Source organism: Anopheles stephensi, chromosome 2 (genome assembly GCF_013141755.1).
Source record: "Anopheles stephensi strain Indian chromosome 2, UCI_ANSTEP_V1.0, whole genome shotgun sequence".
NCBI classification, from domain to species: domain Eukaryota; kingdom Metazoa; phylum Arthropoda; class Insecta; order Diptera; family Culicidae; genus Anopheles; species Anopheles stephensi.
Window position 1 is genome coordinate 10,041,826 of NC_050202.1, and position 25,038 is coordinate 10,066,863.

Genomic DNA, 25,038 nt, shown 5'->3' on the forward strand with positions numbered 1-25,038 from the left:
CACACACACACACACACACACACACACACACACACACACACGAAACTCACACAACACCACCAAAAGCACACTTACTTCAACTCGATAGGAAGAGGGTGAACCACACGCAACACAACCGAAACTATCCTACACTAGAAGCTAATGTAAGCGAATACACACCAGCACAGATAGAACCTTTTTTTTCTCGAACAACACTTTCCCTGTTTAAAGTTGTGTCAAAAACTGTGGAACTGTAAGCACGAAGCACAGCAGAGATACGGGCACAAGATATCGGACTGATAAGGATAACCACCAGGGGAACCGGGATCACTTCGAGCTGCCAAAGCTTGTGGATAGTGTATCCGGGACACGTGCGGATGTTTGGCGTAATTTTACACTGGCCCCCTAAACTTTCGGGAAGTTGCCCATGAACTTTAACGGATCGGATGTGACTCAGTGGATGGGTGGTAGGCGTTTTGGCTAAACTGTGGGAAAGATTTTCCCTGGTTTCCCGATCTATGGACAACTGCCCCGAGACTGTGTCGCTGAGAGACTGTGTGGCTTTTGCTGCTGCTACGCACGGGGTGCTTTCAAAACTTTTTTTTTTTGTCCGACCATCACGTTACACCACTACACGCACAAAACCGCACGTACTACACGTTTGCGGACATGCTGCTTTTAAACTGGCGAAACCAAGCAGCTCTGTATTGGTGGTCCCAAACGGTTTTTTGGAGAAAACAGAGAGCGTTTCCCAGCGAGATCTCTTTTTTGGGGAGGAAGCCAGTTGCCCGCAATCGAACCCCCCACACACTCACGCACATGTGCACCGGGGGACAGAGAGAAGAAGCTTCATCTATGTAGGTGTTTGCAAGGATGTGCGATGAGTTGCAGTACCGGCCACCAGATGGCTGGCTCCTGTACAAACAAATAAGAGCTGAGAGAAGAAGCCGTGCTAGCTGCGAAAGAGAGTGTGACACTGCGCAGTGTTACCAGCCGTTTGCTGAAAGCTCCTTTCACACACGTACAAACGCAACACATACATGCAAACGCGTAGCATGGTCGCGTGTAGCCAACCAGAAGGGGGACAACTTTGACAGTTCAGCTGTTCGGCTAGCGGTAGAGTTTACTATCTGTCATTCATTCCTACGGTTGCCTGGTTTGCGTCATAACTGGCTGTAGGAGGGAATATGGGATATCCTTAAACAGGAGAAGTATGTTAAAGAGAGAGTGAGAGAGCTTTACGCTCCAACTTAAACATAAAACAAAATCCTCACCGCGTGGAAAGAGCTGCAGGTGACAGACTAACACAGTTGCAGCCTTTCCCATTGCAAGGACTTACTCGGCCTAATCTGCCTCTTACTCGGCTATTTACTAGAGGCAATTGTTTTATCGTTTTTCCGACGAAAATGATATGCAGAAACAGGCCAAATTTAGAATTCGCAATCGGACAAGATTGTTCTTCATAAATTTCATTTCCTTTTACTGAGACCTGTACAAACAATTGCTGTTTGGTCGGTAAACGCAACGCTTGTCTAGATGTCAATTGTTTCAAAATTTGTACGATCGTGGAATTTAGGCACCAAATAAAATTGTAAGAGAAGACTCTCGGAAGGAATGTTTTGAAGGTGGTTTCCGAAATATTTAAACAACAATACAATCGTTACAGAGCCTCCGCCAATCTACGATGAATGTTTCGTGTGCGCAGGAAACGGTTCCGAAAGGTTAAATGTTTCGTATTGTACGTAATTACATTCCGGACCGATGAGTCGACCGATTGCGATTGTTTGAAAGGGAAACTTTTCAAATATATCTTGCTTTGCCGAGTATTGATTTGGTCTTAATGGTTCTAAATTGACGCGAACGAGATCTATTTATAAAGCCATAAATTGTACTGTTCAGTGTGAATGGTATGTTAAGATTTGAAAATTTAATTTTTTTTTTCATTGAAAGAAAGTGTAGTTTCGCCAAGGACGAAATAATATATTAGAGTGGAAATTTAGAATCCAGAGAGAATCCAGAAGATTCCTTTTAAATTTTATAATTCAATTAAAAAAAAACTGAAAAATAAACTAGAATCTAAATTTTTAAATTAGTCCAACTATCTTCGTGACAATTGAATCCAAATACGGTAGACAGCGCTTCTCGTTAAATTCCAATCGAATTGCATTTTTCCCATGCCGGTCAGTGCTGTACACCCACTGCAGGGACACAGCATTAAGACGATGGCTTCCACAGCTCCCAAGGAGTAACACTGTAAACTTTTTTAATCAAACGACTTTATAGCGAAAGTTTCGGCTGCTACTGCTTGACATTTTTGTCAGTTTGCCGGCCAGATGCTGGGCACCCTGGAAGGGCCCTCTGAAGGACCTGGGATTGTTTCGGTCCGATGCACTTAGGGATTGTGAACATTTTTATATCGGAAGCAGCGTTTGTGTAGACCGGGGTTTTGTTGCTTGTTTACATTTGGCCTGCTCTCGCAACAAAAATGGTAAAGTGTGGAATGTCTTGGTTTTTGTCTTACACTTAATTCATTTCGTAAAGAAAACAAAAAGGTTTAAGTTAACAAGATGGCTGATTTGTCTTCCATTTTATAGGTTTAGCGGCGAAGATTCACGTGAGCGACCATGCGTCTCCATCGCAAAGAATTAAGTTTAATAGAGCATTTTACGAGCTTTACCTACAGTAAAAGCGTGTCGTGCAAATGCAAATCTCTCTACGGGGTTCATTCCAAAAAACAGACAACTAAAAGAGGTAGATTGTCCAGTCAAGAAATGTGATTGAAAATCGCTTATCGTTATAGACAGGTAGAGACTTGTTTTCAGCCCTGAAGAACACTGTATAAATCCATTATAAATTGAACCATTTTTCCATACTTACATACAGCAATCAACATGAATTTTTACTTATTTTATCTTATGCATAGCACCAGAATCAAACACTCACCTGTAACGAGACGAATAAAAAAGAAATTGAATATCAATTACATAAAGTATTTCCAGTGATATGTGTCATGTGCAGCCAATGCAAAGCAAATAAACAATCAAACTTATGCCCGGCAATGTCATTTCAATCATAAACGCTGAATCAATTTCACAACCAGCAAGACTTCCGAAAAGCGTCGCAGCACATTACGCAGCGCATAACACAAGGAAAGCGCTCGTTGACGATTTGCGCCAAGATTTTCCTGCCCATCAAACCATAAAATAACGTTACCAAGAAACCTAACGAAAAGCTCCTCTACCAATCGACCCGCAAATCGTCGAGCGAGAGTTTAATCTGGAGAGATGCTGGTGTTGCGATCATAAAACTCCATTGTCCTTGCGCATAATCCTTTTGGCGATGCTCTAGGGTGTTGTGTTTTGTATGAAGGGGTTGAATTGCTGTTTGAATAGAGTGGCATTGCGTCGCTTAGGCATAAAATATATAAAAAAAAATATTTCGCGCTTGTAGAGACAAAAAATCTAGAAAAAAATCTAAACTAGAAGACTACACTTTTTATAATAAATAAAAGTATTATAAAAAATTAAAATATAAAGTTTTTTTAAAGAAAAATGATCACCCCCGAATTTAAATAATTTGCTATCAATTGCAATACAGCATCGACGCACAAAAAATTGCTTCTTGGCAAGAGATTTACCGTCATAAAATTCATAAAATAGCAAACGGCAGCTTACGACAGATTTCTAGCAGTCATAACCGTCTTTTTTCTTGATTTTTTCAATAAATTACATCCGATTGTAAAAAAAAAAACAGATATTTATGTTTCCCATTAAAAAAATCCACCTTCGATACCAGGTTGACCTCCGAGTTTTGACTCAAAATCAAAAATGTATCACTTCCTGTCCTTCGTTCTCTGCACGACCTTCCTTCACCACCTGCTTTTGCACACCTTGTTTTACCTTAGACAACGTACACACCGTTCTGCATCACCGTGCCGTAGCCAAAAAACCTCCCAACCTGTGCTAGTAGCAAACGCCGGACAGATTATGACATGTATTTCGGTCATAAATTTGCGTTTATGGCGCGTACGTGGTCATTCGCTGCCGCAGCCACGCGCGAACGGCCTTTCGAACCGTCCCGTGTTGCTCGGCAAGAGGAGTTGCCTCCCGTTTATTGTAACAAAACGCTATCATCTCCCGAAGGGCTCTCGGTTGTCGCTGTTACCGATTCAAACACACATATACCCACATTTTCTAGGGAAGGAGAGAAAATGGATCGCAGAGCCCGAACCGAACAACGGACGTCACGAACGCAAAAGAAAAACACCTTCCTTCCTTCGGTTTTTGTCGACCGTAAATGATGATTATGATCATCAAGGGCGATGACGAGAGTTCCGCCCGTACCGTAAGGCACAGCAGCAGTGGCTGGTTCGGACTGCGGCAATCGGATCTCGGATCGGCGTTTGAGCTTGCAAAACACGGTGTCGAATCCTACTGATTACCTTTAGCACGGGGAAGGCCATTGGTGAAAGGTGAACGTAATGGATCACTAAATGGAGCATGGAGCAAACGCGCCGTGGCTTCGGGCATTACATTTGTGGCCAACCGAAAACGACCTCTCAGAATATACTATATTTTGGGCAACAAGCATAGGGATATGAGGACACGTGTCGAACCTGAGAAATTAACAAATTTACATTCTACCTCAGTGTCTAGTTTTCTAACGCTTCTTAATTGTCTGTCTTCAAGGTTTCAAGGATTCCTTTATGCTGCAGTGACATAAAAATAAATGAGCTTAACTATGGCTACAACATTTGAATTGAAATTTATTAATTACTAATGGTTTTCTTTTACTATTAGTGCCAGAAGACTACATTAAGACAGAGAAGGATCGAAAATTTGAGAAAGTCCGTAGGGAGAATGACTCTGAGAATGACTTTTGGAGCGTTTTTGGTCCCGATTACAAGTAGACTCTTCTACCCTGCGACGTAAAGATATCTTGTAAAAAGGACTCTTTGAACGAAAAAGTCTCCTGTTGATGAAAAGATAGCCGAAGGACCTTCATCTTCAAGGATGCGTGGTAGATACTTTGGAGGCTTTTTGTTAGAGCCAGGTCCTACGAGAATGAAACCACTAGCAAGAAGAGATTCCTTGGTAGGCGTCTCTTGATAAACTAGACTTCGACGAAAAGACGTCTTGCTTTTAGGAAATGAGGCCTATTCGATGAAAAGGTCTTGGGATGTTGAGATCTTTTGAAATATGTGGGCCCCCTGAAGGATCGACTAAGAGATCTCTTGGTGTCTATAAGGAGAATTGACTAACAAAGTCCATTAGTCTATGAAACTTATTGCTAAGGCTTACAAGGATGTCGAAATCATCTGGAAGACAACGGTCGGGCCCTTCGACTACGAGGTCTCTTGGTATCTACAAGCAATTTTTTCCCCTAACCCCGTCGACTATGAAATCGCTTAGTAGAGAGTTAGGAGTACAAGGATGGGGAGATCAACTTGAAGCTGGATATGCCAGCGACTATAAGGTATCTGGATGCCTAAAACGAGAATTGGACGACAAAACCCATAGGACTATGTCATCTTATAGCAGATGAAGCAGATGACCTACATGAAGGACGAAACTCCCTGGAATACGATGGTCCCTCGAACGCAAGGTCTCTTGGTGTCTGTCGGGAAAAATCGCCTCTTGGTAGATGAGGACAACAAGGGTGTGGGTCTCGCTTACTACACCCACTGTTCAATCTTTTAATGCATTTAAACATTATACGGTGACGCTTCTCCCAATGAAAATAAATAGATACACACACAAAATATCATGGAGAGGAACCTGACCTCCATCTGCCAAACTGCGATGTACCAAAACCAAATTAAAAGAGAACAATTTCCAAAATACGCATTTTTTGCAACATTAAATATGGTGTCATCGTTGTAAATGCGACAGTCAAAGTGTAAGTAAAACGCAATTCCTTTCCAGCTGACCTAAAGACCCTCAAGCTTTAAAGCTCCAATTACACTTCACTTGCGGTCACCACACAACACCATTATACCCGAGACACAGCGAATCCCCAATTGAACCTTTACCCATAATGCGCTTATGATGCGAATTGCATCATATCTCCAATTTACCCGCCATTATATACAGCAAGAAATCCCAGCGTTCAAGGAAATCTCTCCTTCAAACGCACACACAGAGACGACACACAAATGCCCAACATGTGTGCCACAATATACCCGCATCGAATGCAATGGAAAGAGAAAAAGTGGGAAGAAAAAAAACCCATTCTAAGCCTTCCACAACCGACGCGCCAAACGGGGAAAGATTTCCATCCCATCCCGGGGACACTACAGGCAAGGAGGTGGGCCTGGAGAAAGTTCAAACACGCTCACGAATACTAATATTTGTGCGGAAAATTAAGTCTCCCTGTGCCCTCCGGGATTGCGGACACCCGGGATACAGCGAACCCGCGGGGAATAAGGAAATGAAGAGAAAGCACACGCCAACAAAAAAAGCGCGATACGCTCAGGATTTCTCCGGTGGCAACGTAAGCAGGCAACCTAACTGCAGCACAGTAGTAGCTACGTCATACGAAAATGCAGGCACCAGGGAGGCCACACGCTCAACGTTGGAAGGCCACACACACACACACGGAAGAAAGTGCTAGGGAATGATAAATATATTTCGTTCCGGACAGCCGTTGCAGCGACAGAGCAGCGACTGGGCCCTGCGTTACGATCGGGGGCCCTTCGACGGAAATTGAGAATGCTGCAAAAGAAACCTCGGCAAGATAAACGTGCTAAGCTTTCCTCGCGTACCGGAAAAGCGTTTTCATATTCGTCGGTGTGAGAGATTTTTTTTTTTCCTCCCGTCGCCCTCACGACGATTGGTGGAAAAAGCCGCATAAGCCCCGCTGGTTAAACAAATAAATCGACAAAAAGCTGGTCAGCGGCAGTTTGAGTTGTGGGCTTGTATTTTTTTAAACTGTACTTCTCTGGAGGTGCCGATATTGAAAGCCGTTTTCTTTCCGGTGATCATCTTTTGAGCCAGCCAGCGCCAGAGTTAATCGTGATCGTAATCTTATTGAAACAACGTGAATTATAAATGTTTAAATTTGAGGAGAAAAGCGAGATTAATTATGAATTACCGAGAAGAGAAGGCACCAGACAAACTTTAAGAGCGTTGAACAATACCTATTAAACGAGTATGGCGTTAATGAAGATATTTTAATAAATGGCCAGGTCCTTAAACCCTTGAAGTAGGAAAAACTATTCAAATCTTCGATGACTGTATTGTACAGCAACGATCTTTGAAGATAACTTACATCCAAGAGAACAAAAAAAGAATCGTATATCCAATCCACGTTCAAATCCATACAAAACGTTTTACTCAGGATTCGTTCTACTTTTCCAAAAACAAAAAAAAAAATATGTCTCTCTTCCAAGAGCGAGAAAATCGCTGATTGAAAATTCTTCCCCGAATACGTTACAAATTTCGGCCCCCCCAATCCACATCTTAGACACCAGGCTGTTGCCCAATGAATCAGGAGGACCTTACAGAGTTGCATTCGCTTTAAACCGGTCGAGAAGTTGAAAATCTGTGAAAATCCCGGCAAAGGCAAGCAATAAGCACAGAGTCCTGCGAAAGAATTCTGCAGCAGGCAAGAAACGACCAAAGGCAGGATACACAAACACTGAACCATAGAAGCGTACGGGACCGAATTCGGGATTCCGAAAAAAAGGCTCAAGCACCAACAACAAATAAAAGAACAATTTTCGTTTCGGACCGGATGTGTAGCATTTGCGTTTCCGGTGGTGAAGGTATCGTCACGGTGACCCGCCGGGTGGTTGTACATCCGGTCCGGTGTTGTCCTTGGCGCAGGACTTTTCGCTGCAGGATATAGCATCATCCACAACCAGCCCACCGCTCGAAGCCGAGCTGGAAAGCGACACAGCAGTTGCAACGTTGCCGCTGCTAAGAACAACAGTCCGCAGTTTTGCTGCCGTCGGGTTTCGTTCGTGTTCGTTTGGGCTCAAATTGGGTGGATGAGTTTTTGGTGGTGCGGGCCGGTAAGGCTGGCGGAAGCATTGAAGTGGTGATAGAAATCTGGCCATCCCAAAAGTTGCAAAGTGTCAACGATCAACGCGAACCAGTGTGAACGTACGTACGACGGTGTAGAATAGAAAGCGAGGTATCGGGTGAATCAAGTGAAAAAAACAACGCAGCTGCAAATAAAAACTTTTACTTCTAGATTCGATACGACCGAGCCTTTCGCACATATGTTGCAAGACTTAGATGGGCACGCATTTGGCAAATGTTTGAAGAAAAACTAAAATTGTCACCCAGGATTAGAGGTTGGATTCGTACAGACGGGTCATTGCAGCAGTCTTGAGATTTAAGTTCAATGCTAGCAGCAGTAAAGAGAGGTGACTCGGTGGCTTTGTGGCAGCGTTCAATTTCGTTCGCACCACGGGACCTGGTATCGAATCTCGTCCGAATCATTTCGCCGTAAACATTGACAGGCTGTTTAGCCGCTGGATGTTGTTGTGAGTAAGCCTAGGAAGCAATTACAATACATAAGGTAAGGAAGGTAAGGTCCTCTAACGATTACCCTCGCCGACGACGACTGCGACACCGGTCTTCACACGGCAGGACTTGGGTTAAAATCCCATCAAGATCGCTTCTCACCGTACACAGGGCTGACTACTTTGCTTTTACAAGTACAGTAAAATCAAGTCACAGAAGCCATTTCTGGCCGAGACCTTTCAAAGTTGCGTAGAAGAAGAAACGATGACACCTACACCTATGCGTGTTAGGCCAAACAGAGTAAACAAAAATAGAGGAATTCTTCCTACAAAAATAGCACAAAATCTAGATATTGAGGTATGATGAAGATAGCTCTCCTCTGCTATAAGACACACCATTTATCACATGTCTGGAAAGCATCTTTTTGAGTATGAAAAGAGAAAATCCACCTGCAGCTTAAAATATATATCTTCTTCCAAGAATGCATTTCGCTAATTTTACCTTGCCCGAAAATAGAGGATTATCCCAATGAGAGCAAAATGAACTTACGAAAGATAGACACAAAGTAAAGAACAATAAGAGACTGCTGGGCAGAAGTGATGGGAAGATAAAAATAAAGTTACAGCAGAGATACGTTAGCACCCACCAGCAGGTTAGCCTTAAAAAAATCGGCCACCATCATCTTCTTCAATCTTGAACGACTAATTCCAACACAAAGTTCGCCTCATCCAGCATTGGGGAGATTCTGCCTGCCGACCTGTCTGATGTCTCATTCTCCCAGGCAAGATCTTGTTCCCTTACCCCAATTTTTCTCTGTCGGTTGTTGCCAAACCTTATCAAATCCCACCCCCCCCCCCCCCCCCCCCCTGAGTGTCCTGACATAGCAAACACACACGCACAGAGACCACCTCACTAAGCTCAGACATCGTGTGGATGGCACGAAAGCGAAACGAACCAAGAAATTACCAAATGAATTATTTATTTACTTAAGCTCGGAATGGGTTCCAAGAGAACCGAGAAGCTGCTCCCACTCTAGGTGGGAAGATGGAACGAACTAGAATCTAAAAGACACACACAGAAGCGTTCCTGAAAAAAAAACACGAATCTTGTTGGACATTCGCTCACAACCGTACCCCGGGATCAGAGTCATTGTGCAAGGGGCTGAAGTTCGTTAAGGGTACTACTGTACTACTACCCTTGCTGTGGAGGATGCTCCCGTTTTATCGATGCAAACATCGAAAAATTGAAGTAATCGCTTTCCTCGAACCATTCCGATCACATGATTCGCTTTTTTCTAAACTGGAGCTGCTTGCCAGCGAGAGCCCGATACTGGGGGGGGCTGGACTGGCGCTACTGAATGAATAAGAACCCCGAGAGGTACGCTCAAGGGTTTCCGGTTAGCGGAGAGAGAAAGAGAGAGAGCAACAAAAAAAAACCTTATTGCAGCATAAGCACTGCAAAGTATACCTTCCGACCGGCCCACACCGGCAGTCATTTGAATTCAATCTAAGACATCAGAATTCAGTTTGTCCCGAGGTACCCTATCTTTGCATCGTCCTCGTTGTCGGCAAGTAAGGCACTGGCGGGGAACACCGACCGGAGTCCTGGCAAAATGATGTGCCGAACATGGAATAGCACTGCGAACTGTGAAGCACATGGGGTTCGGCTTTCCCCCCGTAGAACTGCGGAACCGAGGAGGTCTCCGATGATCGAAAGGATAGGGACACGGATGGTATTCTGGCTGCTCATGTAACATGGGCAAGATAAGCGAAATGAAGGCATGCAATATTTATCAGCACACCGACCGGCAATGGTAGGGACTTGGTTGTGTTCTATGAGTCCGAGGCCTTTTTCGTTCTCAGGGCTTTCGAATAACTTAGGGCGAACCTAAGGCCCTGTTTCGTATAACCTACCAAATCGTCTTTAGATAGTTGGTTCTGCAAAGCCCTGAACATCAGTCACATAAGTTTCTCTACGTCTAAATCACCCGATCTTTGGACATCATGGTTTGGCAGAGCCCTTTTTTTTTAAATGTCCAAGTAATAGAATTATCTAGCAGCTGGATCTCATCATTGGTTTGCAACAAAACGCAATTCTCCCGAGAACGTACTGCACGTACCCACTCATCCATCATAATACGCACGGTATCATGTCGGACAACTTTGCATTACATTGAAAATGCAATGTTTGTACAATGAGGACAATTCCTCACCTCGCCACCAATCATGCAGACGGTACGCCATGTGAAGCCAATTTCCAGATGTGGCGGAAAAAAGCGGAAAAAGAAGCTCCAACAAACAGTTGGACCTCCTCTCCGGCTCCAGGTGATGATGAGATGATAATGTAAAGAAAACTATTCCTATCGATAGCACGATAGAAAAGGGACCCGAGGGAATGGCGAGAATCGATCGAAGTCTTACTTTTTTTTCTTCATCTATCTTCTGAATAACAATGAGCAGTGTAGAAAGACTTTGCCGAGTAGAAAGACTTTTCCAAGGACATATTAAATGCATGGACAATGTAGCGAAAACACAACCGTATCTGCTCCAGAGCAATAGGAACATTTATTTTCCCATTGTCATCATGCTAGTATTCGGCAAGTGCAAAGTCATACAAAGTCCCAACTTCATTGCTGCTGAAGTTCCAATGCTAAATGAGCAACATTTATCCAGCTTCCCGGACGCTTAACTCAAACTCCTACAGCAAACGTTCACCATTGCACACTATGCATTGCACGTTAATATTTATCCGTCAAATTAGCACCAATCGTTGACGTTTAAATTAATATCCGAAACGAGTTCGGTGATACACTGGGTCCGGGGCTCTACCAGTGCCGACAGGGCCGTAAGGAGTAGTTGACTTTTCTCGAAATAAATGCCAGCTTATCGTACTAACGATGCTAACTTTTCATTCGTGGGGCTAAACTTGAGCTTAATTCACCCGTACCGGTGTATAGGTTTCATATCCCCTTTTTCCGGAGACGTATCCCGGTGAGGTACGTTACCTTGTCTCCTGTCCGACCGACGATCGGAAGCATTTGCATAACTTTCACAAAGTGAAAAGGCTAACACAGATGAATTGCTACTGTTGTTGCTGTTTGCTGTTTCATTTTTTTTACCTTCGCGGGGACAAGGGTTTGGAAAACTTTCCGCTTTCCGAACGGGCAGGGCAATGAAGGTATTCGGTGCATATTGCTGTGTATGAAGCATGCACGGGATTGGAGCAAGATAAATATGACCGTATTAATTGTGAGATGGATGATATTTGCTAGAAGAATTAAAGTGATAACATATTTGATTGAGTTGCCTTTTCTGTCATTTGAGTTGAATTCATTTTGAGCGAAATATTTTTAGACGAGAAAACAAGAGACTGAAAACAAATTGAAGCTTCGTACAGTGCTTAACGAAACTACACTGACACCTATTTTTTATTAACTTAATGCTACAATTGTATCTAAAACTATAGGAAGTCGGGCTAGTAAGAATGACCAAGACCGAGTCATTTTCACAAATCAGGTGAACTTAGTAAAAAATTCTATTCGGACCTATTGCTACCACCAAGGACTTCCGCCACGGAGATGGGCTTGGCTATCGTCTCTTCAATCTGACGTTAGAAAGCGGACTCTACATGAAACTTGGAGGTGGTAGCTTCGGAGTCCATCTTCTTCAAGTTATTCCAGATCCTGGCATACGCTAATGACACAGACATCACTGGTTTGAGGCTCTCGTATGTAGCAGAAGCTAATCAAAGGGTCGAACAAGTGGTACCAAGTTTTGGCGATAAACTAGGTGAAAACCAAAAGAATGATCTAGTTTTCCTACCAACAAACACTGATTTACGCTGTGACGGTTTACAGATAGATAATCAAACCTTTGAAGTCGTCCAAAACTTCACCTATTTCGGGTTGTCATTTCGACAACAAGAATTGATATGACATGAACATGAACTCTGTCTTGAACTGATGAATTTCCCTTACTCGTGTTCGAGAAGAAGATCGTGCTCAGAATTATTGGCTCCGTTTGAGTGAAAGAAAATTGATGGAGCCTCAGCAATGACATTCTCTACGAGCTAGAAGATGCTCTCATCATCCTGCAGCGAATAAGACTCTCCAGGATCCGGGGGCCCATGGGGTGGCCCGGTGGTAAATGTGCGAGCGGCGCCAGTCTTCACACGGCAGGACCGGGGTTCAAATCTCATCTGAGCCGTTCCCCAATAGGTGAGGACTGACTAACCAACTATGCGGTAAAAACAAGTCTAGTAAGCCAGAAAAGGTAGGAATGACCGAAGAGGTCGTTAGGCCACGAAAGAAGAAGAAGGCTCTCCGAGGACACCTGGTCATGTCATGAGAATGACACCGGACAACCCAGCCCGTAATGCTCTTTTAAGGCCGTCAGAAGATAGTCAGAAGAAGGGTGAAACTACGTTGGAGTAATGGCGTAGAGGCGTCCGCCAGGATATTAGATTGGCAGACGACAACGCTAGACCTTGAGCGATATCGAGAACCTCCGCAACAGACCATGAGTAAGAGACCTTGTAAGTAACTAAGTGCCCGTGGTATTCTCAAACCCAAATACTCATATAATTTTGCCAAGCACTGTATTCAAGCGAATCAAATATCAACCAAACAAACATTTTCAACCGGCCTCTGTATTGTTATCAACAATTCCACAATGCTTTTCTTCAAATTGATTTCGTTTAGCTACAATTTCAAGCAAATTCTAATTTCAAATTCACACCTCCATTTCATCCCCCCACTTGTCCATCCCGCCAAGAGAGAAAAAAAGGGAAGCCACCCCCCGTCACCAGACCCGGCCGACAAAGAAATAAAATGGCATGAAAATATTTTACATAATCCCCAAAAGCATCGTTCAATTTGGCGTTGCGTATTTTCAATTTACTTTTTGATGGGCGCGCGCATGCGATGGATAATACGATTTGCCAGCCAAGTTGTTGCTTTTATTTAACTTGATTGCGCTGGTTGCGAAGCTTACAATGAAATCATAACATTTGTAAAATAATAACAACAAATGTCTATTAAAACGTTTAGCAGTAGTAATAAAATAAATTATAATAATGATAATAAATGTCTATTAAAAAGTAGTATATAACATGAACTCATCAGAAAGATTAATAGAAATAAAAAAAACAAATTATAGCACCTGATGGAATATATAAAAAATAACAGATAACATTTACAATAAAAAAGAAAAAAAAAACAAAAGATTGTTCAAAATTCCCAAAAGGTTAAGGTAAAGGTAACAATAAAGTTGCACAAGACAGTAGCAAAAATTAACTTACAACAAAAAAGCAGTTTAAAAATCTGCATTGCAAGAAAAAAAAACTTCACCATGTTATGGTAGAAAATAAACTTCTGCCTCCACAAAATGCCAAAAGTGTAGACCAAAATTTATCTCAACTCCGAAGAAGCATACCAACATTCCTGCTCTATTTATTTGTCTTCTTCTGTGCTTGGTTTGTGTAGCAAAAAAAAACCCCATGCTCTTCCAACTATTTTCTCCACAAGTTTAGCGATGCAGTTCTTGCTAGTTTTGTTTTGTTTTCCATTGTGTGTTACATGCTTAAATCGCCCAGAAATTGTGTAACGTGCAAAGGACACACGGACCGACAGAGAGAGAGAAAGAGAGAAAGACGTAACGATCATCATCACCTTTTGCTAACATCGTCACCGCGCAGCAAAAAGGTGCAAAGAAGGTACCGCGTCATATCGACCAGCGAAGTGTTGGCACAAATTTACATACAGAACGAATTTTCACAGTTCGATACCGATGGCTACCGGTGCACACCGTCGTTTCCCTCGCTTGTTCCTTCTCATCCGTCGGACGTCGAACAAAAAAAAGAAGGTCAAGTCCCGCTGGAATGTGTCGCAATCGACCAGCCAAAAGAAAAAAGGGTTCGCAAAAGAATAGGAAAAGCTCGGTAACGTAATGTTGCTGACAGTTTAGCGACAACCGAGAGCCCAAAAGCTGCTTCAAACTAGTGCGACCTTCCCATCGGCACCCTTGACAAAACTATCCGCACACGTGTATTGGGGGAAGCGCACGTTTTGCGGGAAAACAGAATTCAAACACAGGTCCGTTCCCGATAAAAAAAGCGGAGGTAGTCGACAATATTAGCTCTCGGTGGGATTTTATCTCCCGACCCTCACACCGAGCGGACAACATTCCGAGTTGTTGAGAGTCTTTTTCGGTTTCCATCCTACCGCCTTTTTGGGGGATTTTCATCGACTGTCACACCGTACAACCTGACACATTCCACCCGGGTGCATCTCACTATCTTCGTGGCGCTGCAAACGGTGTGTACAGCAGTCGCACCTGCATCACACCGACGCGACAGTCAACCATTTCCCATCTGGGGAATGAACTGGAAGCTTCGTTTTATAAAAGTTACAAACGAGCAGGAGAGGGCAATCCATGGGGAGGGAAAACGGGGGTTTGGATAACCAAAAAACTCGTGCCACAAATGATGTGGAAATTTGCACCGAGCAGCATACTGAATTCGAACGAGGTTTTCTAAGGGCGAACTTATTTAAATACCTTCCTAATGTCAACCCACCGCGCGCTGTACTATACACTATCGCCGGTCTATTCGTCCACCTTTTAAGCCTTTTTATTCGGGGGAGCTTTTACTCTGGCAACCATACGGCACATGCTTGCGGTTGTAATGACAACCAAATATGGTTTTGAATGCATTACTTTCATTGCATCGTCATGCTACTCGCTCTCCACTTTTTTTTGCTGTTGCTTCAAGTATGTGAGTACGGTGGACGATCTTCACCTTACTCAACTATAAAAAGAAGCGTGATTTTCTTTAGTTTATTTACGACGAGAATGGGATAGTTTCCACTCCATTAATTCTAAAATTATTTATTCCGTCTAGCTGTTTTTTTCTAGATCCTCGGGTGAAATAACAGTGTCATTAAAGGGAAAGATAATCCTCTAGAAATAAAGAACCACGCACTGAGAAGAGGAAGAAAACATAAGGTGCACCAAATATGGTGCTCGGGTCCAGATTGCAGCGAGCTTTACGGACATGAAGATCGGTTGTGATGAGCGAGAAAACAAAAGTTTGAAAAGCTTTTTCTTGCCATGAAGGATGTGTTTTTGTTGACTGTTTCCCTCGCAAAAATGGAGTAAAATATGGAAAAAAGTATAAAAAGTGAAATTATTCGTAATTGAAATAAATTACTTGTTCCATCTAATGATAATAAAACAATGAACGCAACGAAACCCGGAGGAAGTGGTCCGTAAGCTTAGACGGCAGTGGAACCGGTCTTTCTAATGCCAAACACGGGTATCGAATCTCGAATCTCAAAAAAGGCTGATTGGGCTATGAATAAGTCTGATAACAAACTATAAAATGACCAAAATGAATATAAATTATCAAAACACAGTAACCAAGCGGAGAGAGAGAGAGAGAGAACTAGTTCTCCCTGCAATTAGACCAAAAACAAATTTGTGCCAAACAACTAGAGCGGAAGAGTGGCACACAGTCATGCAAAACTCGTGCCAAAAATTAACTGAAAAAGTTTTTTTTACCTAACAAACACTGGCAAATCAATAAAAAGTGCAAGATCATAAAGAATAAGTAACATACAATTGTTTTTAAAAAAGATTGAAAAACAAATAAGTACTTTAAACGCTATACATAAAAAACAACATAAAAAAAAACAAAATAAAAGAAAAGAAAATTGACTAACAGAATTAAAAAGTAAACAAAAAACTAGAAACAAAAGGAAAATTAAAAAAACAAGAAAAAAGGAAAAATAAAAAAAAAGAAAACAAGAAAAAAGAAAATAAAACAAGCCAACATCAGTAAAGATACTAGGCAATAAATAAACTGAAAAAGGAATTGTATATTAAACCAACATAAAAATCAAAAAGGAAACATTAAAAACTACAAACCCGCAAATCGCCCCAGCCACCACCATCTCAAACTCTACTCCAGTGTAATGGCAAAATTAAAAACGAGAAGAAATACCATAAACCCATAAACCTCTAGCACCGCGCGTTAAAACAAAAGTCCTTCGCGAGAAAAGCTTAAGTGCAGTGTATAAAACATACAAGAAAAGGTAAAAAAACAAAAAAGAAAAACAGCGGAAAATATCCTCAGGCAGGCGCCATCGGTTTACGACAGGCGCTAGTGATATAATAGTAGCCCGCACACACACACACACACACACGAAACAGTTGTAAAAAAAATGCTAACACAAAAACCCAGAAACAACCCGCACAAGAAAACGAAACAGTGCGACGACATAAACCTCCCCAAGGCAAACCACAGAATGAAAGCAAAACATCACCACCACCACCAGCCACCACCGGTCGGCGTCGTCGGTTGGCGCGCGGTGAAGATAATCCGGAAAATAAAATCCTTAAATTATCATCCAAATGGAAAAGAAATCAAAACCGTAAAACCCCAGGCCGAACCGGCAACAAAAAAAACACATCCGGATAGTTTTCTGTGCCATTTATTATGCTGCGGGCGCGAATTTGCTTATTTTGCTTGAGCGCGCGATGCATTCGTCCACTTTATACAGGAACGCACGCTTGACACACATAAAGCAGCACATCGTTCCGGAGGTTTGCGGGCTTGAAGCTGATATCTTAAATGGTGTCCACGCAGTTGAATTTATTATGGAAAACCTCATATCATATCCCACAACAGAGAGCTATAGGAGGACACAGTGGTAGGATTTGTAGACAAACTAATGGAGACTTCGCGGTCCGAGAGCTTCCAGATAGAAATTTCCTGAGTTCCACACAAACGTATCCACAAAATTACATCATGACGTTCAAAAATATATTAAAATTAATAAGCATTACTAAATTCCACATACGCAGGACTGACTATCCAGCGGCGGGTAAAACTAAATCATGGAAGTCTGAAATGTGCAGGCCGAGCCCTCGCGATGTTATAGTTACGAGTAAGATAAACATTTACTCGCCTTCTGCCTGTTGCATTTGGAGATTTTTTATCAGCTTCACCTCGCCTATCAGACTGTAGATAGCAGCCATCGTTACTTCGTTGCGTTAGTTGATGAAGTAGGGGACACGAAACCACTCTTCAACCACAAATTCTTCTATATTCAAAATCTTGAGCCACAGACAACGCACACGAATGACATTGAAATTTCACATTTCACACGCATTCACCAAATTGTATAAAACCGCTGGAAAACTTTCGCACCGTTTCACCTTTCTCACATTGCCACAATCTGCACTTCAAACACTCAACCTCAACCAACTTGAGAAGCTCCTCTGCAGAGCTCGCGTCAGGACCCCGTAATGTAAGGCGTACAGCACTAGCAAACCACCGATTGCATCTGCATGCGAAAAACGACACCAAGCTTGAAGCTCACCCCACAGACAGACACCGCAAAACTGTGCTCGATGATCACGTAACGTCTTTCCGTCGCAACTTTGGCATTGTAACGACTCTTGGCTAGGTACAACGTCGACTAACACAGTTGACGCCCCTAGCCAGCCGTTACATTGGGTATGGGGCAACATGTTCCCGCGCGATAAGTTTGGGCCACCAGCTTATCGGTCGGGTAAATGTTTCTTTAGCCTAGATCTTGGAACGATATCAATGCACTGGTTTGTCTAGCTTAAGCCGGCGATAAGACCTACCCGAGATGTCTTATCGTACAAGTGCTTCTGCTTCGGCGACATTTACATACTATCGATCGGAAGCACGGAAATTGGAAGGGTAATTATTGTTTGCGGAATTTATTACAGCAATATAAACTAATTACTACCACGCGGTATCTTGATTGTGGATTGTTTGGTATTAAAGCCTTTGTTTCAAGTTTAAGATTTTGTTTGTAAATTCTTCTCATTTTGAATCATATTTTTGATAACGCATTTTGATTTTCGAAAACCATCCATATGTCTTGACGCACTTGTCGGATGTCTTGAATATATCCGACAAGTGACGTTGGATAGCCGGAAGCAGTTCTTAAACAAAGAACCTCACAACGGATCTCAAGAAAATGTGAACACCCTGTGGTGTCTATTGTTAAACTCGAGCGTTAGAGAAAAATTCTAACAAATTTTCATGAGCTTGAGCTTTCATGAAGTTCATCAAGACTATTCAAATTAAAACTTATTTGAGGTTCTACCTCCTACAACCAAAGAAACAGAAGAAGAAATGCCTCTACAAATCCATCGAGTCAATCTTACTGCCAGCAAATTTCATATGATATGGTGGAAATATTAAATGAGAGTTCTCTCTTGCGTTATCATTATAATGGTCTCCAGTGTTTCAGCCAAAAATTCATTCAAGAGACATTCCAAAGAAGAAATCGAAAGGCACCGCAGGACCAGTTCAAATTTTTAATCCGGTACAGCATGCTCTGGCCATCAAATGTATGGGATTGGGTGACCTGTGCCATCAACCATTATACGTGATCCGCAGTTGATTCCCTAGATCGTTCCAAACTGGAACACACACTACCAGTCTGCTACACAGCCATTGGCCGTTTGGCCGGAAAACTGAGAGAAATACAATACAATTTCCATAGCAAACTCCATTTAATAGATGGGTTTTTTATGCTCTTTACAGGATTTTCCGGTCCGGTTTGGGGAGAGTTTTATAAAGTAAAAGAAAAATAATCGTAAATAGCATCATATTCCAAAGCACATCCACGAAATAAAAGAGAAATTCTAAACAAAAGCTTCTTGCAATCTTCCCCGCCGGATGCCAAAGAAAAAGGCCAAAATAAAAACTTCCGTAACCGAACCCGACTCCAACAATTCGCTGCCCGTGCAAGTGGCAAGCAAAATATGCAAACTATGCACATCCAAAAAGGGATCAAGAGATTATAAATGGTCAGCAAGGTGAACACACAAGACTCGGGGCGGCAGTACACAGCGCGAAGGATCGACATATGTACGGACGCGCCCTCATGAACAACTATTGTCCCCAAACTCGTCCTTGTTGGACACATAATCCAGGTACACCGAACCAAAAAAAAAAGAAGTGCCTTTGTTGGTTGCTACAGTCGAGCAGGGGGGAGGGAAAAAGGATAAACATAAACCGGTGGCTTCCTTCACGCTGCATAAAAAAGTGGAGCAGCGTCCGAACCCAGGAGACACCATATCCGGGTGGGAATGCGAAAAAGAAACCGGACTTCTGGTGCCTGTACTATGTACAATGAGGGTGCATATATTCGGCAGACGGATGGTTGCTTGGCGTCTTGCGTTCGGGGGCTCGTTGTGTCTAGCAGCTTCATATTTATTCATGGCAACGAGTCCAAGCTCCCGTAGTCCTCCATACGGCAACAGCCAAACCCTCAAACGCGACACACGACAGCGTAAAACAACGTGGCCCGGATGATTTTCATACAGCAAATAAACGAGCAATTTTCCATTTCAAATTTTTCACCCATGAGTGTCTTTTGTGGCGGTAGTGGGAAGCATCAAGAAAGGACCAGGAGGAGTTTTATGAGGACCCCACTGGGTGCAACATCCTGGTACGTACTACAAGCCGAAAGAGGGCGATTGACAATATTAGGTTATGTCACCGATATACTACAACGATACACATGTTAATATTAATCAACAGTTTAGCAATGTCCAAGGCTCCTAAATTTCAGACAAAGCTCTCAGATGATATCGTAATTGCAGCAGTTATGTGCTGCTCTGGATCTAGAATAATGACTGTTCGACATTAAATCCTTCTACGTGAAATCTTAAGCGCAAACACTCACCGTGAATAACCAGCTCCGAGTCACGATTCACCTCATACAGCCGGATCGCTTCGTCCAGCTCGATGTCCGACTGGATAGTGCAAGGATCATTCTCCTCGTCCACCCATTTCATCGTAAACACCTGCAAAACCGAGTCCACCACAACGATACTTCATCATCCATATCCATAAAGCATATTGTTCCTCAAATTTCTTACCTGATCTGGCGAAAATCGACAGATTTCCCGCATCTCCCGGCAGAGACCCTCGTACGAAATGCTTTCATCGATGTAGGTGATCATCACCTCACCGTTGTACGCGATCTTCACCTTTATCTCATGCCCGCCGCCACCTCCGCCACCACTGTTGTTGCTCTCGTTAGCGATTTGGATCGGCATCGTGGTGGCAACTTCTTAGCTTGACGCCCACAAAACAACTGAAGAATAATACTTTCCGCGATGAAATGCCTTGTAAATACGCCCGATTTAATATTCAATTTGTTTCGCACAGTAACATCACTAATGCCGTGAATGAGAGATTCGAGTGTACTGATGTGTAAGAGTAATACTGTGTCTTCGTTTCTTTTAAGTCTAGATATGCTTTCCTCAATGTCCCGTCAATGATACATCAAACAGTGTCAAGAGTTACGCCACTGTGCAAATACCATGTCCAACAGGTGTGCGTTCTATAATCGCATTCGTTCCCGCCGAAGTTGCGCAGGCAAATAAATGACACACACACGGTCACTCTTATCTAATGACGGGCTGACGTGGTGAAGTCTTCCGGTGTTCCGATGGAAAAAGGCCTAAAATGAAAAGGAAAATAAAATACGGAAACCGAGTTAGACATTTGGTAGGCAATATTCAAATGCTGAAGAGTAGAATGTTCGCCTAACATGCGGGTTAACACTAGAATGTTAATTGCTGTGTTCTATTTTCGCCGACTAACGAGTTTTGCTGTTATGATCCTATTTTTTCAATATTTTAAGACCAAATTCAACGAACCAAGTTCAACTTTCATGTATTCACAAAACAGCTTTCTCCATACCGCTAAGAACCATACACGGTACACAACATTAAAAGCTCTTTGATAACTAATACCGAAAATAGGCCTCCATAAAACTCGCTAAAATTAGGCCCTTTCATCATGACCACCATTCGCACAAGTTACGTACAGATGGATGTAGTCCGTAAAAGCGTGTACAAGCTACTTTTAATGGCGAATCTCTCGCTCGCTGCAACATACCGCTACCAAACCACCCACCAGCAGGATGCGGATGGTGTGCTCTGCTGTGAACGAAACAGCGCGAAAATCTGCGTACTAAACCAACAAACGATAACCGTGAATTGCTTCCCAGAATGGGTGAACATTTTCAAATAATACTGCTGTTGGAACGGTCCCACCAGCGCATGATGAATAACGTTACAGATAACCGTAGAACTAACCCTTGAGTGGATTGATATTTTCATTTAAAACAAATGAAATAAATTAAGAAGTGATCACCGAAACCAGACATTGTAAATATTTTATGTTCACTGGCTGGCTGGCTGAGAAGCTGTCACTTACGAGCTTGTGCGAGCTCTTGGAAGTTCTTGAGGGATGAGGCTGTTACTCGAGCGTTCTAGGGCTGAGAATGCTTAACATTTCCTGTGCTAGTTTAAAATATAATTGTTTAAAAAGCGTTAATGGTATCGAAAAGGAATTAGAACATCCAAGAGCTATCCGAACCCCTTAAAAAGAGTTATAGCCACTTTCTCTACTAAATTGTGAAATTGATCTAAGGTAATTTAAATCAGGTTGTGCGAGTTGTAGTCCAGCTTCCAACCTGTTCGAGCTAAAAAATCAGCTCACCTACGGACTCATAATCCATTCCGAAGAGCTTGAAACTTGAGCTAGCTCTTGCACCTACTTAAGAGAAAATAAACTGAAAACCATGATCATACTTCCTAACAGGTCCATTCAAGGGTTAGCTAACATTACCAGCACAAAAATTTGGACTGTGGCCCTGCTGTAAAACGGAGTACTAATTATGGGCACCCGCTTCAGCTCACTCCAGTCTCACTCTCCCCATCAGCTCCGTCTCTCTCTCTCTCTCTCTCTCTCTCTTTCTTCGCATAACGTTTACATTCTAATGCTTTCTTATGCGGCCAGCTGTAGCAAGAATGTTAGCAACAGGCGGGCAACAGGCACTTTATCGTCTGTGTGTGCATAAAAACCAATAGCACAAATGCGCGATGAAAACCATCGGCAGCAAGAAGAACTATCTTTCTTTGCCGGGTCAATAAAACACCCACCCACTCCCACAAAGCCACCCAACACGAACGGGCCAGCGTTGTTGCAACCGCAATATGTACCCCAGCCCAGCCAGTCAGTATGTGTACCGGTACTTTAAGTTTCATTCTGTTTTGTGTGGCTTCCTATTTGCACTTCATCTACACTCGCTGTTGCGTACAGCTAGCATACATTTGTATGTATCCGTGCATGCCTGAATGTGTGTAGGTTAGCAGGCAAGAAAAATAAATTACACTCCCGGTACTGTACCAGCTCGAGTTGGGAGTTTGTGCAGTGGAAAGTTGGTGGAGCTTCGAAGGGGATATGTCGCCACCTTCCAACTGCCTTCCAGCAGATGTGTGCCATTTGTACCCTTTAGCAGCAATGGATATTGTTGCACGGTGACACGCGATCTAGAAGAGCGTCTAGCGAGAAATGAAAATTAACCCATTTGATGGTGATTGTGTCACTGCAGGAAGACTGAAGGTTTGCAGTATAAAAAGACCGAGTAAATGGTTAGCTTTGCTGGGAACTGCTCTGGTCAGTATTAATTGAAATTATTGATGACAATCGAAATCAACGTTGGAGAAGTTTTCCATGGAAACAGTGGCTCTCATCTCTGGGGTGACATTACGGTCAAAGATCCTCTAGAATCTCCAAGAAAAACTTTGGTGATTTGAGAGTATCTTCTATCGAAAACGCTTTCACTATCGGAAGGATATTTCTTCACAACGGATTTCTTCTTGGACGGACCAAGCCAAGCCAGGACTTAGTAGATGGATGGGAACCCCGAGCATTCAAGAGGCCCCAAGGAATGTCTTCCTATTAGCAGGTTGTGAGGTCCTGGAAGATTCGATCATTTTGGAAGTCCCCGAACTCCATAAGAAGCCTCGTATAATATCTTCCACTTGGCCTCTAAACTCTGCTATTGTCTTTTCTCCATTTGGAGGGTGGCTCAGACACGGTCGTTTTCGACTGGGAGTTTTTTGTATAACAATGCCCATCTTATTCAGGAAATTCGTATTTTTTTGGACGAATGCTCTGATATTTGCGGGTGCAACGTGTACAGCGATAAGGCTCTTTGGTCCTCTCTCAAGTAACTTTGAAAAATACTATCGAGTAACCTAAAACTGACTTCGAAAGGCCTCGGTTAGTTTACCGGTCTAGACGGGATTCGATTTCCGATCCTGCCCTGTAAAGATCTACGCCGCTACCTTCTCGGTCAACGAAACGCCCCTTGTGCAGACAATATCAATCATTTATCCAATAATTACAATAGCCATCCGTGATCAACTCTCACTGGGAATGGTTTTTTTTTTTTGTAATTAATATTCTTCCGTCTTTTATGTATACTAGCAATTAGCAGGCGACTGGAATACCTTCAGTGCGCTGTCGATCAGCCCTATTCTGCTTCCGTATAATTTCATGCAATTTTCTGACTCATCATCGATCACAACAAACCATTGTGAAGCGATGGAACGAATCCCACACACCAACAAACGCACACCGTACGACATCTTCCAGCAGTCGTAGTAGGCGTTGCTCTCTGTACACAAGTGGCAGAGGCAAGCACAATGCACCGTACCGGAACGGTAGGAACTGACCCATAAAAAATGGCTTCTAAGATAGCCCGCTGAAATGAGTCTTTTTCGTGGGGCAGTAGTTAGTTGCTGGTAATCTTCGCCTACTATTACGATGACTATTACTTACCACCTTGAATGCGTTCTTCACCGCGTCGCGTCCAATGTTCCGATGGGATGACGTCACAACGCTTGTTCGGATGCGTTTAACAGGTGGTCAATATCAAACTGCTCACCATCACCGGCACAGTCTAAATTTCAGCAAACGATGATTACTAGATAAATTTACCCTGCTTGTGACGTTAGCCAAAAATCATTTCGTTTCGTGATTTTGCTAACAAAATCCGGACACACTAAACGTTTCACTTGCACCAAAAACGATGACCGCTCCGGGGGCTTATGCCCTTTATCACCATTCCCTTATCCGAAAGGCAGAAAGACCGTGGTCGCTAGTGTAAACAAATGCTACCACCACACACTGTGACACCTTGTGCTCAGAGCTCTTCGTACGTATGCAACACGGCGGCCAACGATCAAAACGGTACTCTCACCAAAACTAGGCGCGCACACACACACACAAACGCACAAACGCAGCCACCAATGCGTCACACGGGGGGACCCTGCCGAAGAAAACCGGAAACGCACCGAAATTTGTACCGTAACACACACCGGAACCGAAATTCAATCAAGATTCTGTTGTGCACCTCAAAGAAAGCGATGCAGTGCAATCCGTTGTTCGCGCTCGGCAATGCACTCTACGATCGCACACATCAAACGAATGGGACGATATGTGTTGTGGAGGGCAACGAATACTGCTAGCCTTGTGGCGTCTTTTTCGCGTAACCGCTTTCGATTTAATACATGCACGACGCATTAAACACGCCGCATTCCGATACTAACGATAGCGAAACAAACATGCCGGAACAATTTAGCATGCACAAAACTGAAAAAAGAATAAACACGCGCACAACACAAAATACTCGGCCGACGGCGACGAATAAAGCACAATCTGACAGGTGACGTTAGCC

The 25,038-nt window shown here is 43.0% G+C and overlaps 1 protein-coding gene across 9 annotated transcripts in view; it reads right to left on the minus strand.

The window, feature by feature from the left end:
• The window catches only part of LOC118503859 (atypical protein kinase C), a 110,917-nt gene extending 85,886 nt beyond the window's left edge, over window positions 1-25,031 (minus strand). For 2 of the 9 annotated variants that reach the window (XM_036037589.1, XM_036037583.1), the window contains exons 1-3: window positions 24,141-25,009; window positions 20,378-20,964; window positions 20,182-20,302 (exon numbers count right to left, since the gene is read on the minus strand). In XM_036037589.1, coding sequence (XP_035893482.1) covers window positions 20,182-20,302; window positions 20,378-20,557 — 301 coding nt within the window. In that variant the 5' untranslated portion in view covers window positions 20,558-20,964; window positions 24,141-25,009. Of the gene's footprint in view, window positions 1-75; window positions 530-20,181; window positions 20,303-20,377; window positions 20,965-24,140 lie in introns of those variants that run through there. The other 7 variants (XM_036037586.1, XM_036037585.1, XR_004905225.1 and 4 more) reach the window with 7 other exon arrangements.
• Window positions 25,032-25,038: the final 7 nt, after the last annotated feature.